The sequence below is a fragment of the Vicugna pacos genome, chromosome 13, assembly GCF_048564905.1.
Source record: "Vicugna pacos chromosome 13, VicPac4, whole genome shotgun sequence".
NCBI classification, from domain to species: Eukaryota; Metazoa; Chordata; class Mammalia; order Artiodactyla; family Camelidae; genus Vicugna; species Vicugna pacos.
Genome location: NC_132999.1, coordinates 55,162,637 through 55,179,506, shown reverse-complemented (window position 1 = coordinate 55,179,506; position 16,870 = coordinate 55,162,637). Strand labels below are relative to the sequence as shown.

General features: G+C 51.5%; 1 protein-coding gene across 1 annotated transcript in view; it reads left to right on the top strand.

The window, feature by feature from the left end:
- The window catches only part of IGSF21 (immunoglobin superfamily member 21), a 235,872-nt gene extending 229,219 nt beyond the window's left edge, over nt 1–6,653 (top strand). The window contains exons 7-10 of the mRNA XM_072975845.1: nt 4,636–4,721; nt 5,118–5,310; nt 5,693–5,731; nt 6,423–6,653. Coding sequence (XP_072831946.1) covers nt 4,636–4,721; nt 5,118–5,310; nt 5,693–5,731; nt 6,423–6,496 — 392 coding nt within the window. The 3' untranslated portion in view covers nt 6,497–6,653. The remainder of the gene's footprint in view (nt 1–4,635; nt 4,722–5,117; nt 5,311–5,692; nt 5,732–6,422) is intronic.
- The last annotated feature ends 10,217 nt before the right edge of the window (nt 6,654–16,870 follow it).

Here is a 16,870-nt window from a genome sequence, read left to right as displayed (position 1 = left end):
AGAACAGTGTTTACCTATGGAGAGTGGAAATTGACTGGAAGGAGGCATCATGGTGCCTTCAAAAGGAAGGGAATATTCTAAAATTTGATGGAGATACTGGTTGTACAGGTGTTCACTTTTATTAAGATTTGTCAAACTGTATTCTTAAGAACAGTGCATTTCCCTTATGTGAGTTTTGTCACAATTTAAAAATATGTGACAGTCAAAACAAAACCAAACAACCCACTAGACTGCCATCACATTTAAAATTAAATCCCTGTGGTACTCATCCATCACGCTCTGCTCCATCTACTCCAGCCACGGGTTTCTGCTTACTCCTCCTTGAATACGCCCAGCTCAGGCCCACCTCTGTGACTTTGCACTGTCCTTCCTTTCTGCCTAGCATAATCTTATCCCAGATAGTCTCAAGCCCTCCTTCACTCAAGTCTCTGCTCAAATCTTCTACTCAGAGAGTCCTATCTCGGCTTCTTCCTCCTGGCCCCATTAGCTCCTTACCTTGCTTTGAATTCTGACATTGCATGTATCTCCACTTACAAGTATATTAAATATTTTCCTATTGCCTGGATCCTCCTCTAGAATTTAAGTCGCATGTGGGCAGGGTCTTGATCTGCCCTGTTCACATGAGGCAGGGCTCAGAGCAATCCCTAACTGTAAATTAACAAACACTTCTTTAATAGTCAACCAATTAATACTTTTCTGAGCTGATGTGAAGATTAGACAAGACAGTGCATACAAAGAGCTTAGCATAGTGCCAGAGTAAGTACTCAGTGAATATAAACTACTGTTGTTATTCATTAGTGTATCCCCAGCATAATGACTGACACAGATTAGGTGCACAGTAAAGAACTAGATGGATAGAGCAGATGAATGAATGGGTGGGTGGGTGGATGGGATAGTAGGCTTATAGGTAGGTGGATGGATGATGGATGGATAAATGGATGGATGGATGGATACATGGGCAGATGGATGGAGGGAAGCATGGATGGGTGGAAGGGTGGATGGATGGATGGGTGGATGAATGGATGGACTGATGGATGGATAAGTGAGTGGATGAGTGGGTAGGTAGGTGAGTGGTTGTCTTAGTGAACACCCAGAATTCCTGATGGGGGGTGCCTAAAGGAGCTTTTCCAGGATATTTCACAGGGTTGTCCTTGCAGAAATGCTCAGGAGATGACAGAGAGCAGTTATATAATCAGGATCTTTCATGTTGCCCTGAGAAGATGGACACCACATTTCACACTTTCATCTTATATCTCTCCCCCATTGTCATTTTCAGAGCAACTCCTCAAATAGTAGGATAACAACCTATTCTCCCCATTTACGGGTGAGAAAACTGAGACCCAGTGAGTCACACAACCGGGGAGTACAAGACTATCCCTCAGTCCTGAGTCTCCTGACTCCCATTCTCTCCATATGTCCAGGGGTTGAGAGGAGTGATGTCCCAGGCGCTGAGAACCTTCCTTCAGGTACTTTCAGTGATGTGCTTTGGAAACAAGAAAGGGAGCCAGGGCTTGACTTCCAAGAGCTGCTAATGGGTGTAGTTGTGATGGTGGAAGTGTGAGGGTGATGGCCGCTCAGGGCGGCAGGGGAAAGATCTGGCTGCCCACGAGGAAGAAGTCATCCAACGCTCCCATCCTCCACCCCCGGTTCCGAACTTCCCTCTGAAGACCTACGTGACATCAGGTCCTGCTCCTGCCACTTCTCTGCTGTGTGGCCTTAGGCAAGCCACTGCCCTCCTGAAGGCCAATCTAATGCCCGCAAAGTGGGTTTCACGGCAACCTGCCTTGTAAGCACCAGGGTGGGTGTGACAGTCCTAGAACGAGGTCTAGCGCATGTTAGGCATCTGATAAATGTTGGTTTCCTCCTTTCGGGTCCAGACTGGCCTGAAGGAAGTAGATGGGGACTTTAGAAACCAGGGCAGGGAGAGGGTATAGCTCAGCGGTAGAATGTGTGCTTAGCGTGCACAAGGTTCTAGGTTCAATCCCCAGTATCTCCATTAAAATAAATGAGTAAATAAATAAACCTAATTACCTCCCCCAAAACAAAAACAAACAAACAAACAAAATAGAAACCAGGGCAGTGAGGAATCTGACCTAGGAGGGAAAGTTGTCTGCCCTTGTCCTCCTGTTCATGCCTCTGCGGGACAGGGATGCCCTTCCTCGCCCCCTGCTGGCTGCCGTGGGACGGTGCCATCCCAGCAGGACGAAAAGAGCAGACAAAATAACCCAGCACCAGATCTTCCTATGAAGCGCTTCCCACCTGCAAAGGGGCCTTCACAGCACTTGCGAGTTAATTAAAAAGGCGAGAAAGTTACTTGACTCCCCTAAGCCTTCATCTCCTTACGGGGACAATCTTAAGAGGTTGGAAGTTGAAATGAGAGCACACATAAGGTGCTTAACATAGTGCCCGGCACTCAGTGCACAAGGAACAAATGTCCTCTCCCAGCGTTCCTAACAAGAGAGGAGGGTGGGCGAGGGCTGCCATGGCTGTTCCCACTTTGCACGTGGGGAGAGCCAGGTGCGATGACTGGTCCAGGGGCACACAGATTAGACTAGACTGGAGCTCGTGCTCCTCCTCCCGGGCCAGCGCTCATTCTTCATGTGGGAGGAAGCAGCAGTGGACGCCTCCTCCCCCTGCCCCTCCCCACTCCCGCCCCCGCCGCCATGCCCTCCCCTCCTGCCGGCTGGGCTCTTCCCACGGATGCTTCCCTCTGCCGCACGTGGCGCTGCAGATGTCTCGCTCGTGGTTTAATGAATAGTCCTTTGGTTTCATTCTCAGAGGATGAAGTTGGCCATGCCTGGGGGATCCCCCACATCTGCCAGCTGCTGCAGTTTCTGCTCTGAGAGTTCTGAGTGGGAAAGAGAGGCTTGGGGAGAAGTCGGGGCAGGTGGGAGGATCCCAGGTCAGCCCCAGGGCCTGGGACCAAGCTTTTCTCCTGAAGTCACCCCTGCACGATGCCTACAGACAGTGAACATGGCACTCCCGTCAAAACCCCATCATTTCCTTCTTCCTCAGCCCAGGAAGCTCTACGGGGTCTGGCTCAACCCCTACCCCCTTTTACCCCTGACCTTCCATCTCAGCGCCATGCGCTGGCTGTTCCCTCTGCCTGGAACTCACCTCGTGAGCCTCATCTCGGCTGAAACATCAGCTCCTTGGAAGAGACACTCAGACCCCGTCTCACCCCTGGTCTGATTCTCTGCATGTGCTTTATCTCTCTGATAGACTCTTGTCCGTGTGCTTGTTTGTCTGGAAAGGCTAGAAATGTCTCCCTAACTAGGGTGTAAGCTCATGTTTGCAGGCATGTGTCTCCATCACCACCATCCCCAGCCCTGTCCCAAAGGCTGTCACATGGTTGGCTCAATAATTACTTGTTGAATGAATGAATGAATGAATGAACTAGCAAAAAGAACCCCCACCCAAAAGTCAGCTACAGGAGAAACTGGCTCTGTGGGTGACCTTGGATAAGCCTCTTCGTTACCCCTGGACCTCAGTTTCCCAATCTGAAACCTGAGAGGATGGACTGAGTGGTCCCAGCAGGGATCCTTCATCCCTAATATCCTCTCGTTCACAGGAGGGCAGCGCCCTTGGGCATCTTGTCTCTCAAGCTCAGAGACGTTAAAGGGCTTAAAAGAAGTGGTACAAGGAGGTGAGGAAGAGAGGCAGGGAGGCACGGGTGAGGCCCAAGGAAGGAGATGGTTCACCCACCTGTGGCCACCCTCCACCCACCTCCAACCCAGAGATTCCAGAAAAACCCCACTGGGCAGATTAACCTGGTAGAAGGAACACCAGAGCAGGAGTGATGAGATCGGAAATTTGGTCCAAGTTCTTCTTCACTGTGTGACCTTTGGCAAGTTACTTCCCCTCTCTGGGCCACAATTAACTCAGCTGTACAATGGGGAGTGATAGAACCCCATCCCGTAGGAGTTTAGTGCGGGTGGGATTTGGGCGCTTTGAGCTGTAGCAGCTGCTGGAGCAGACTTTTTCCCGTTAGCAGCTGGGTTGTTACCTGGACAGCACCTCCCCTGGGTGTCCCTGACTCCACCGTCCCCTGGGCTTCTCTGATCTGACCCCTTGTCACACCGGCTCATGCCTGTCTTTTGTTCCCACTGAGAGTGAACCCCACGAGGGCAGGGACTGTGTGCTGTGCGCTGATAGACGTCCAGGTCCCAGGCAGGGCTTGGGAAATGTGTGTGACTGAATGCCGGCATGAGTGAATAAAAGAGGGTCCTGGAAATGGACTGGAACTTTCTCTTCCATTTCCCCATTTCTGTGTCCGGGATTTTTTTCCACCCATTTTTATTCCTATATGAAAGTCATGACTGTACCTTTTTCTGAAAATTATCTTTTAGCAAACTGAAGGACTCTGGGGCTGTGAATAGAGTCCGGCTCACACTCTTGGGGTCTTCACACCCTCCCCGGGTCCAGAGCACAGTCTCTCAGCACCGAGGGCTTCCTAAGGCCTCCTCTGCCCGCCTTCAGCTCCCCTCCCTGTTCTCCGCTTGCTGGTTCCAGGCGCCACCCTGGTTTTCCTAATAGGATTGGCAGCCAGCTGTGCGGGCTTAGGCTGGGGTTCGCTTAGCCCCCAGCTCCTGTATAAATGCACACCTCTCTGACCTGGCCTTCCTCTCCCTACAGTTGCCCCCAAAGGACCCAAAATCATGATGACACCCAGCAGAGCCCGGGTCGGGGACACAGTGAGGATTCTGGTCCATGGATTTCAGGTCAGCCTGTCTCTGAGCATCTGCGAGTGTGGTGGTAGGTGGTCAGGGGACCAGTGGGGCATCATCATCCCTGGCTACCTGCTCTGAGGTCCTCGCCTTGACCTCCAGCACAGCCAGCTGGCCTCAGTCTCCTAATCCGTGTAATGGCAGAATCCACTTCCACAGGGAATGGCACAAGGTCCACACGTGGCATTACTTACCTACCTAGAACTCAGAACAGACACAGTGTGTGGATCTGACGTTCCTTCCAGCCCTAGCATCCTTTCCATCCGGGGATTCCGGGCAGCCACACCCGACCCATTATGAAAAATGTGTTGCCTGATCATTTCTGGCCCCTTCCTGCTCTGGCGGAATGGTTCCTCCCGTGACCCGATTCTCCCCTGCTCCGGCCTGCAGAACGAAGTCTTCCCGGAGCCCATGTTCACATGGACGCGAGTGGGGAGCCGCCTCCTGGACGGCAGCGCTGAGTTTGATGGGAAGGAGCTGGTCCTGGAGCGGGTTCCTGCTGAACTCAACGGCTCCATGTACCGCTGCATGGCCCAGAACCCGCTGGGCTCCACCGACACGCACACCCGGCTCATCGTGTTCGGTACGCTGCACCCGGCTGGGGATCGGGAGGACTCCCCGGGGGCAGGCCCCGGCTGGAGCTGCCTCAAGGAGAAGGGGACAGCAAGGGCCCGAGTCCCCCAGATTTGCCCTGAGAGGGTGTCCCACAGGGATTAAAATCATAACGGAGCTAGAGAGCCCTGGGTTCAAATCCCAGATCCACCGGTTAGCGCTTGGGGCAAACTGCTTAACCTCCCTCAGTTTCTCCATCTGTGGAGTGGGGCTGATACTGTCCAGCCCACAGAGGTTGTGTGGCTGCCCTGGGAGGGTGCACGTGACGTCACCACAGGTGCTGGGTGAGGGGGCTCCTTGGCCGATTCCACGTGCCGTCCACGCTCTAGTTCTCTTTCTGTTCTTCCCAACAGAAAACCCAAATATTCCAAGAGGAACGGAGGACTCCAATGGTAAGTCTCCACTCGGGAGCTTCTAGCTTCAAAGCTCGAGTCCTCCGAGCGGCCCCTTGGCATGCCCCTGCCCCTCCCTCACGCTTCAGGCTGGTGATTGTCCTTTAGCTGGGGAGCGTCTGGGTCACAGGTCAGGAGTGGGCACAGAAGCAGTTTAGGGGGACTCAGCATCCCAAGGCAGCTGGCAAGGATTTCTAGACTCTCTCTCAGAGAGCTCAGCTGCCGTGGCCCCGAGAGGGTGTGTCCAGCATTGACTGTGGGGTTGTGTTCCGGGGCCCTTGACTACTTCATAGGATGCTGGGGCCCTTTATCCTGCCCTCCGTGGGCTGCCCCTGACCTGAGCACCACCCCGTGGGGCACAGACACTACCCCCAGGCCTGCCAGTCCTCCCTCCCACGCTAAGCCAGTCTCACCATTCACAGTGGAGGACCCCGACCCTGAGTCCTTGTTGGAGGGTCTGGATGGCCCCCAGGGAGCCTGACCTCCCAGCCGGCCTGGGACACGGAAGGGATCAAGCACAGTTAGATGGGACAGATGGCAGATCTGGGATTTGAACCCAGCACATCCTAACACTGCAGCCTGGACTCTTCCCCGGGGCCTCCGAGGTTCTGCCCCCAGGCGCCACGCCCCTCTGTGCCAGTCAGAAAGCAGGGCGGATGGGTCACAAGTCCCGACACTGCTTCCCATGCAGGTTCCGCGTCTGGCCCTGCTGGCGTCCGGCTCACCTTGGTGCTCACCCTGACAGTGGTCCTGGAGCTGACGTGAAGGCCCGGCCCCGCTCCCCCAACTCCGTCCGGCACTGACATCTCTGCCATCGGTTTTCATTTCTTTTCTAAACTATTTCCAGTCTTGTTCTTAGTCTCTTTCTGTCCGTGTCTTGGCTTCTTCGGTCAGTTTAATTAAAACAGAACAATTTTCCCCACCTTGGTCTGGGGCTTTGTATCCTTCCTGTGTTCTATGGCAGCAACTGGAACCCCGGGCGTGCAGTCTTGGGACAGGCCCTGAAGGGAGTCATGAGGAACATGCAGGGCATCCTCTTCCCTGGATGAGGGACGGAAGTGCAGCTCCTTGTCTCACCCAAATCCAGGGGTAGGACTCTACTCAGGAAATCCATGTTTCCTTAGGGCCAAGAATAACAGTCAGCTCTTGCCACAATAATGCTGCGTAACAAACCAACTCAAATCTCAGTGGCATGCAACAACAAGCGTTTATAATTATGTTCATGGTCAGAATGAAGGGGTTTAGCTGACCTAGTCTGGGCTCAATTGGGCAGCTCTGCTTCAGGCTGACTGGGCTGGACTGTGGGATGTGGATTGGGCTCTGGTCTCTTCCTGGGAGTTTGTTCTGGAGCCCAGGCTAAAGGGGCAGTGGCTACCTGACATTCAATCCTCTTACAATGGATAATCAAAGCTCCAGGAAAAAATCCAAACCATGCAAGCACAGTTAAGGCATCTCCCTATCTGGTCCATAAACACTCCTTTAGCCAAAGCAAGTCACATGGCCAAGGCCAACATCAATCAAGGTCACGTGTAATGAATCACTATGCTGTACACCAAAAATGAACACACTATAAGTCGATTATACTTCGATTTAGACTTTTTTTTTTGAGTAAAGGTAGATATATTCAGAGAGATACACTGAAATGCAAGAGAAAGGCCATGAGGTATGGGGGTTGGGTGCTCAGATTAAAAGTAGGTACACATTCCATAGACAGAATGTGGGCCATCCCTGAAGAGGGGGAGAGAGAGCGCAGCTGACTATACTTCAATTTAAAACAAAAGCCACATGTAAGTCAGTGGTAGAGGTTCCAGAAACTTTCTATTTAACTATGAGAAGATTCTCCATGCCATTCAGCTATTGGAGGGAAGGACTGAGAGTCCCTGGAGAGGGGTGGGGTTGGCCTCTCTGAGCTGTGGCCAAAACTCGAGAGTCACCAAGGAGAGCCAATGGAAGAGCATGTTAATCTCGATAGGACAGGCTATGCTGCAGTAACACATTAACCCCAGAGTTTTACTGGATTAACACAATAAAACTGACTTGGGGCTCATGAAAAGCCCAAGGTGGATTGGGTGATCCTCTTCTATCTTATAGTTAGACCAGCCAGAACATGCGGCCTCTAGAATCTCCAAGGCAGGGGAAGAGAGGGCTGGAGGATCACTACGGTGGATAGAATAATGCCTCCCCCCAAAGATGTCCACATCCTAATCCCCAGAACCTGTGAATATGTTACCTTACATAGCAAAAGGGATTTTAGTCAATGTGATTAATTTAAGAATCTTGAGCTGGGAAGATGATCCTGGATTATCCCAATGTAATCACAAGGGTCCTATAAGAGGGAGGCAAGAAGGCACTAGAAGGAGACGTGATGATAGAAGCAAGAGGTTGGAGGGATGCAAGGAAGGGCCATGAGCCAAGGAACACAGGCAGCCTCTAGAAGCTGAAAAAGGCAAGAAAACTGATCCTCCCCTAGAACCTCCAGAAGGAACCAGCCCTGCCAACACCTTTAGCTCCGTAAGATGCATTTCAGACTTCTGATTTCCAGGACTCTAAGAGAATAGGTCTGCCTTGTTTTAAGCAATGAAGTTGGCAGTAATTTGCTATAGCGGCAATAGGAAACTCATACAATCACACAGGATGTTTTTAAGGTCAGGCCAAGAAATGGCATAGATCACCTCTGCCACATCCCATTGACCAGAAGTAGTTACATGGCTCCAACCTGGGGCAAGAATTCGGGCCATGTTTACAATCTACAACAGCCCCACATTCTGAATTTGATTTTCTAGAATCTTGGTTCCTATCTCATTTAAACTGGGATGCCCAAATGACTCCTCACAGCAATTTCTCTTTCAAAAATATAACAAATAAATGATCCATTCATACAATACATATTTGTGTACCTGCATCTTGCAAATAGCAACAGTAAAGATGATTTTCCAGTGTTGAAAGGCTTCTCACGTTCTTCCTTATAAACATCCAGGCCAGGTCAGCAGCAACAACCACGGAGCGCCGTCAGCTTACTCCCTTCTCCCCAGAGCCCTGCTCGGCCTCACACAAACCACCTGCCCCTTCTGCTACCTGCCAGCAATCCTACCTAAGCCAAGGTGGCACAATGCTTTTGCCTATTTTCTGGAAAGAATGAAAAAAGATTTGTTCCCTCTTTTGGCCTTAATAGCGGGAAGCCTAGGTAGGCATGAAATTGGCATTGCTCTGCCCTATTAACAGTGCGGTCGTGGGGCTCCACTGACCCCTGCAGTGCATTAAAATCTCACCAGCAAATGGACGAGGAGCGAGGTCTGGGGTCATCATCTTCTCCTCAGCCTTGGGGTAACATACCTCTGGGCCCCGACAGCACCCCCGAGGGGAGTCACACTGTTCCTCTGCCTCAATCCACCTCCATGACTGGAGACGTCCACCCCTTCTGCTTCCACCCTGGCCAGGCTCTTGGCCAAGCAGAAGCCAGTCTCGGGACCTGCCCACCCTGTAGGCAACAGTGATACCAGTAGTCATCTCCACCTGGGGTCTTAGCCACCTGGTCTGAGAGGAGATGTGGAACCATGAACCAAGGCTCTGACACGAGGCTCTGGGTGCCCCACCAAGACAGGGACTCAGGGACCCAGGGACCCAGAGTTTTCAGAGTTGCCTTCCTGACCCCAGAAAGGCTGTAAGCTTCATAAGATGTCCATGCATACACAGAGTAAAGAAAATAAAAATCCCAAACAAGGGTCCCTGGGCTCTGCCCCAGGCCTTGGGTGACCCCCAAAGTGAGATGGGGAGCTGTATATTTCTGGGGTGGAGACAGGGATGGAAAGGCCAGTGTTGGGTTGACTCCCTCAGGAGCCCTGACTGCTGATGAATGTGAAAGGGAGAGGGCAGTGGTCCTGAGTGATGAGAAGCTGGGTCAGAGGAAGAGAGGGAGAGGGGAGTCTGGAAAGAGGAACGAGAGGCACTAAGGATAGAGCTTGCTTGGAGAGGTGATAGAGAGGGGGAAAGGGTGTGGCCAGATGAAAGCGACTATTAGGGACACTGAGGGTCAGGCTTCCCCTGGATCAGACATCCTGGAGAGACAGAAGTGTCCTTGGAGGAATTTAGAGATGGGAGATGGAGGGAACAGAGAAGGGGGATCCCTGGGGGAGGCATTCTAGAAGAAAACTCTCCAGTCCAATTGGGCACCAGTGAAACAGAAGGATACCAAGATCTGGACTGAATTAGGTTAAGAGAAATGTTGACCAAGTGGGGAGTGGATAGAAATGAGACGAGAGAGAGAGAAGGGACAGAGACAGAGAAAGAGTGACAGAGAGAAACAGAGAAACATACAGAGACATAGAAAAAGAGAGAACAGAGACTGAGATGGAGCCAGAGCGACTAGCCCTGCAGCCCAACGGGGAGGCAGAGCCGCAGAGCAGCCCAGGGCTGGGGAGTTTTCCAAAAGGCACTTAAGCTGTTATGTCAGCTATTACGCCCGTGGTCTCCTCCAGGGAAGACAGCCCTGAGTGATGGGTGAAAGGAAATAGATGTGCAAAACACATGCATTTTTCCCCAAACGGACCCAATCATCAGCGACAGGCCTGTCAGCACACACAGCGGAGCCCTGCGCTGCCAGCTGCACCTGACCGTGGCGAAGGCTGACTCGCCTCGCCTCCCCTCTGCTCTTTCCCCTCCCCCCCTCCCCCTGCCCCGGGCTGCTGCAAGCCCCACCCCAGGCTCCCATTCCCTCCCAGCTCTTCCTCCCCGGATCCTGGAGACCCTGGGGCCACAGACAAACAGCGTTTAGGAGGATCCCTTTCCTCAGCTGGCCCCCCTACTCCCACCTTCTCAAACTCAACCTTCTCCAGAGACCGCAGGGACATTCCTTCCCCAGCCACAGCCAGAGTTTTGAAAGGCTTTGGGGTTGAAAGTCTTTGATGGCTCAAATTGCAGCTTTACCACATTCCCACTATGGGATCTTGGGCACGTGGCTTCATCCATCTAAACTCAGTTTTTCCGACTATAAAATGGGCATAATCATACTACTTGCAGGATGTGTGAACAAAGGAAATAGCAGCATTTCCATATACAAGAATCTGCATAAATATCAACATCCCTATATTTAGGGATTTACCACACACCACATCTTTTCTACGTGCTAAGGACTGTGCTAAGCATTTTGAATGTATCATCCCGTTTGACAGGAAGCACAGAATCAGGCTCAGAAAGGTTATGCAACTTGCTGAAGGTCACACAGCATACATGTCCTGCAGCTGAGATCTGTACCCCTGATGCAGCAGGTAATTTTGCCTCCATAGGTGAGAAGCCCAGCACAGAGTTAGGTGCAGACCGGAAACTCTGAGTTCAGTTCCTTTTCCTCCCTTCTCCCTGGAAGCTCCACCAATGATCTCCAGCTGATCAGTCCAAGAGTCAGGACCATATGATGGTTAAGGAGGTGAGTTCTAGGGTCAAATTCTTCTGAGTTCAAGTTCTGGCTTAGCTGTTAACTAGCTGTGTGACCTCCGGCGATTTACATAAGCTCTCTGTGCATGGGAGGCCTATCTGTCTCTAGAATGACAATAATAACCATACTTATCTCTTAGGCCTGAAAAGAGAGTGCATATAAAATACTTTGGGGGAAAAAAAAAAGCCTGGCGTATAGTATGTGCTCAATAAATATTACCTGTCATCACTCACTTGGCACAAGAGGCTAACATTCATCTCCATCCTTTATTACAAGATAAAAGACATCATGTGGTCCCCGCCCTCAAGGTCTATGCCTTTCAATCATGCCAACATCAGGGGAAGGGGTTGGAAGAAGCAAGAGAACAAAGAGGAGAGGAACTGACATTTACTAACTCCGATGCTTTGCAAGATTGTTTCAATCGGTCCACACAACTGCCTTATGAGATAGGAACCATCATACTGGTTTAATAAATGGAACAAGAAGGGAACCTCCGGTGGGGAGGGACTTGCCCAGAACCACCCACCCTGTGGGAGTACAGCCATAAAGGGCTCTGGCAGCTGGACAAATGCAGGCAGAGAGGCACACTGTCCTATGGTCAGTGGCAGCCTTGGGGGACAGAGAGTGACCCGACAGAAAAGGGAGAAAGGAAAAGGGCAGGCCTGCGCTCCAGGCTCTCTGTGTGTTATGTAAGGTCCACCCCTGACCCCAGCTCCAGAGAGCAGACCTCTTCCTTCCAGCTGAAGTAGAAAAGGACGTTGAGCCTCACCCCGTATTACAGCCAGGAAACAGGTGCTGAGCAGCTCGCCCACGGTTAGAGCAGCTTAGAGGGGGACGTGAAGACCGGAAGTTGGGTTGAGTCAGCCCCATCCCTTTTTCTGGAATTACACTCTATGGTCTGCCTGGTAAAGAAAATATTAACTCAGCCAACTGGGCCCTTTTCACCCCTTAGGGGGCCATGGAATATGTACCAGGGAAGACCCATCTTGCGGGGAGGGGGGAAAGCTGCTGTAGCGAGGGTGGTCCTCCCTGGGGGATGGGGATGGTGCCAAGTAGGGGCTGAGTCCTGAACCTGGTGGCCCCTCCTGCTGCCACTTCCCAGGATCAGCCTATTGGTAGTGTGTGTGTTGGGGGGTGCCCATTCAAAGGCAATGGCCTTGACTCCCACACGGCTCCATGTCCAAGCTTCAGGTGCTCTGAACTCTGTTCTGGGCTCTGGCAGCCCCAAAGGCTTTTGTTGGAAGCTCCCACTGAGGTCCTGTAGGAGTCTGTGCTTGAAATAACAACTTTGCCTTGCTCTGAGTCTGCTCCCATCTTGTCCTTTTCCCCCAATTTCCCCTAAAATATATATATGAGTGAATGTGTGTGTGCCTGTGTGTCCGTGTGTGTGTGCACACTTTGAGGTTGTTCCTGAGGGACTATTAACTAAGAATAATTTATCCAAGAAATTTGTTATGTTAGAATTACCAATTAGATATGATTATAACTTGCCATGGCTAACACGGCACTACTGTTGGAAATCTGAATCCCATTAAAATCTAATTAGCATATATTAAGTCGAAGGCGGTTTTACTGCAGTGCGCCAGCAGATTTGAGCTGTGCCGGGCCCGGCACATGGACTCGCTGCCCACTTCAGCATGCGGGCCACGTTGCCCACGGCGCCCAGGGGAGTGCCAGGAGGTCTCTGGGCAGCTTTTCTCTTCCTGAGCTGGGGACCAGATGGTCCATGCCTATGGATAGGGGCAGCTCCAAAAGTGGACATGACATCCGGGGCTCTGTCCCTAGATAAGTGGCCAGAATCCAAGGAAAGGCATCTTGGACTGTAGCTAACACAGTCAGGGTGCTCTGGGGTCAGGGCTCTGGCCTGAGAGGATGGGGAGTGAGTTGGGCAGCCCCTGGGAGCAAGTTAGCTTCGGCGCTGAATGCTAGCATCATAGAATGTATCCTTCCCTGGGCTTAGGGGCATGTTGGGTCCTGATGGAGGAGACTGCTGTCTCCTCATACCTAGAAAGCCCCCGGCACAGAAGCAGCAAACACCTACGGAGCTCCTACAAAGGGGCTTACTTTCTTGTTCTCACTTAATCCTCATAGGAATGCTAAGAGAACATTTCTAGTATTATGCCCATTTTATACATGGTGAACCTGAGGCTTAAAGAGGTTCAGGAACTTTCTCAAGGCCACGTAGCCCTTAAGTGGCAGAATCAGCATTAGAATGAAGGTGGCTTTTTCGTGTAAGCTCTGTCCTAACAATCTGCTGCCAGAGGAATGAGGTCCGTTGTCAAGTCCAGGTCAGACTTGCTCAATGCCTTCCACTGCCAGCAGGGGGAGTCAGTGAGCAGTAGGGAGCCCCGGTCAAGTGGGTTGTGTTCATGGATGTCAGCTACCAGGTAGGTAGGGAATATTCCAGGTGCAGAATAAGACCCAGAAAATGGTGCTCCAAGGAGACTTACTGAGTCCAACCATCCCAACCAATGGTTTCTGAATTTTTTAAGAGAAAAAAAATGCTTCTTTTGTGCAAGAGCTTATAGAAAGAAGCAGATTCGATTCGTGCACAGCAGATGTCGTCCCTCCCACCACCTCCAGGGTGATGTGTGCTTCCCCTCCCCCCACCACTGGTTTGCTTTGGCCAATGAGAAGCTAGTGGGAGCACCCGGAGCAGGAACTTCAAATATGCTTGCCCGTTAGGCCTTCTCCTTGGCACATCTGCCATCACCCAGGAGCGCACGCATTGGGTAGCCGAGGTCCAAAGAGGATGAGAGATGCATGGAGAAGACCTGGGCCCAAGCCTCAGCTTGACGCCAGGGCCAGAAAGGCCAGCCTCAATCAGCTGCATCCCAGTGGACCTTGAGTAAGAAGCAAATGCTTCTTGTCAAATGCCATGGAGGTTTGGGTGGTTTGTTACCTAAAAAGAGCTAACTGATGTACCAGGGACACTCTTGCTGAAAAAGAAAAAAAACAAGCTATCCAGATAAAGCGCAGGAAGTTGGACAGAGTCCTGCTCTCACTGCACCGGTCCCTCCCTGTCCATCATCACCAGCCTTATTTCTAACCTCATCATCAAATGCTTTGCTCCAGTTAATTTGGCCCCCTAACCCCAAGCCCGGGCCACACTTCGTTCTAGACCTCCTCCCAGCTTCTGTTTGGGTTCCCCACCCATCACTCTGCCTCCCACAAAACACATTCAAAACTCAGTAGGGTTTGTGAAAATCCATCGAGCTGTCCCCTGGAGGTGTACGCACTGCTCGGTTTAGTTCATAACATCGTGCCGACGTCCGCTTCCTGGTTTTGACGATGCTCTGTGGTTAAGGAAGATGTCATTGGGAAAAGCTGAGTCAAGCGTACATGGGAGCCCTGTACTATTTTTGCCACTTCTTGTGGATCTTAAATCATTTCAAAACAATTTTTTAGTGCTCTGAAAAAGAAATGATAAAAGCAAGGTGCTTAAGGTTTATTTTAAAGTTTTGTAACACTTCCAGCCCCGGAGGAGTTGAAATAAATATCAAATTAAAAAACAAACAAAAAAGATTTATGCACTTTTCCATGTATATGTTACAGTTCAATTAAAAGTTTCTTTTAAAGAAGCTTCTGCCAGTCTCTGAGCTTTCCCAAAAGGAGAGGAGAGAAGCAGTGTTCACAGAGCAAGCGTTATGTGCTAGAAGTTTCTAGGTACTTAAGCCAAAGCATCCCATTCATCACTCTGAGGAGGGCTGGGGGTGCATTATTGTTTTCTTTTGCAGATGAGGAAACTGAGGCTCAGAGAGACACGGGAACTGCCCGGTGACACACAGCTCATTCAGAGCTCAGCCAAGGTTCAAACGCAAGGCTGGCTGCCTCAAGATCCCTGCCCTTGTCCCTGCTCGTGCTTGGGCCACTGAGAAGGGTTCCTCTCTCCGCTCTGCTGCCCTGGACTGCCCTGCCCAGCCCTGCAGAGACGGACCCCCCTTACCACGCTCTTCACTCTCACCCACAAAGATGCTGAAGTGGGATTTTCCAAAGGATTCCACCCCATCTGCCAAGCTCCCCAGCTGGCATTGACCTTCAGACCATTATTAGCATCATTAATGGCAGTGCCATGTATGTAGCCCTCCTTCCTCCGGTCCCTGCAGATCCCGAAGCCCATTCCATGCCGGGCCCCCTCCCCTCAACACATACGTACACCCTCAGCACCAAAGTCCCCAAGACACTCGGAGCTTGGACAAAATTAACTCATTTATCCAACCAACCCACCAGGGAGGACATTTGCTCGTTGCCACCGGCCCTAAGGTTAACCTGGTTTAGCGCTTGCTCTGAATTTTGGCTAGAGCAGCACTCTCAGGGGCTTTCAGGTATCTGGGAACAAAAGAACAGATGGAGAAACTGGGGTTGATGACCGAAACTCCAGCCTCAAAGAATATCTCCCAAGGTGGACTGAGGCCAGGGGCCAAGACCGGAGGCTGCTGACCTGGGGAGTCGGTGGATCCGGGTTTGGTGCATAAGACTGCGACTCAGCTTATCTGGATCCTCCTGGCCTGGCGACCACCAAGAGAAGGCTGTAGACTGTTCTACAGGATGCTGGCAGTGTTCTGCCCAGAGGAGGTCTGCGAGTGCACAGGCTTGAGAAACTGTCCTCACCACAGGACTTCTCAGAGCCCTTACTAAGCTTACATGCCCACGAGTCTCAAAGACAGATAGGTCCATCCAAGACAGTGTTCTCTGCTCTCCTTTGGGCTGTTCCTCAGAGAAATGCTGGTCCAAACCCCTCAGCATGGCTGTGTCTTGGGGACAGTCCTGGAACAAGATGAGAAAAGAAAGAACTGGCAGTGGTGGTAAAGTGATAGACAGGAGTATTACTGCCCCCATTTTGCAGATTGGGAAAATTGAGGCCCAGAGAGGGAGAGAGATTTGCCAGGAGCAGGCAAGTTAGTGACAGAGCCAGCCCTCAATCTCAACAAAGCGTTCTTACCTCTGCCCAGGGCCGAGGTTAGGTGGATGGAAATCTGCTCTGAGAAGATTTCTTGGGGTTCCACGGTGGGGAAGATGTAGTGTCCAAACTGTCTACCAGGCGTGGAAGGAGGAACCAGCAGAACGGCATCATTTCTAACACGCCTGTCACGTTTACAAACTCTCTCGAAACTATTCATGATTTTTTCTTTAACAAAATTATGTCATTCTTTTTAGTTTTTACAACTTTCCTTGAACTCTTAGGCATAAGAACCCCATTTTAAAGAGGAGGCAGCGAGACCTCAAGGAGGTGACGTGACCTGTCCAAGGTCTCAGATCTCACTGATGACAGAGCAGGGACTTCCCTGCTGGTGTCCCCAAATCCTGCCCCCGGGCAGGCTCTCCATCCATGACTCCGGCTCCTGCCCTCCAGGACAGGACCTGGGTCTTGCTCAGCTCCATGGCACCCCACCCTTCCCACCCCAACAGCTAAATTGTGCAGAGGGGAGCCTGGGCTCTCGGTGCAGGGACACACCCCCACCATGGGAGGGCAGTAAAGGGACAACTTGGGGTCGAAATCTTCATGCATCTGAGGAACTGCCCCTCCCTACTGCTTCCTCTCTTTCTCCTTCGTTACACTGCAGCCAAGGTCCAATCCTGGTCCAGCAGCCTGGGCATGGCAGGGCTCCTTAAAAGAGGGGGCTCCTCCGCTCTGCTTAGCAAAGGAAGACGTGACCTGAGATGTGGATTTAACCTCCTTGGGAGGAAACATATCTTCTCTGTTGTCAATC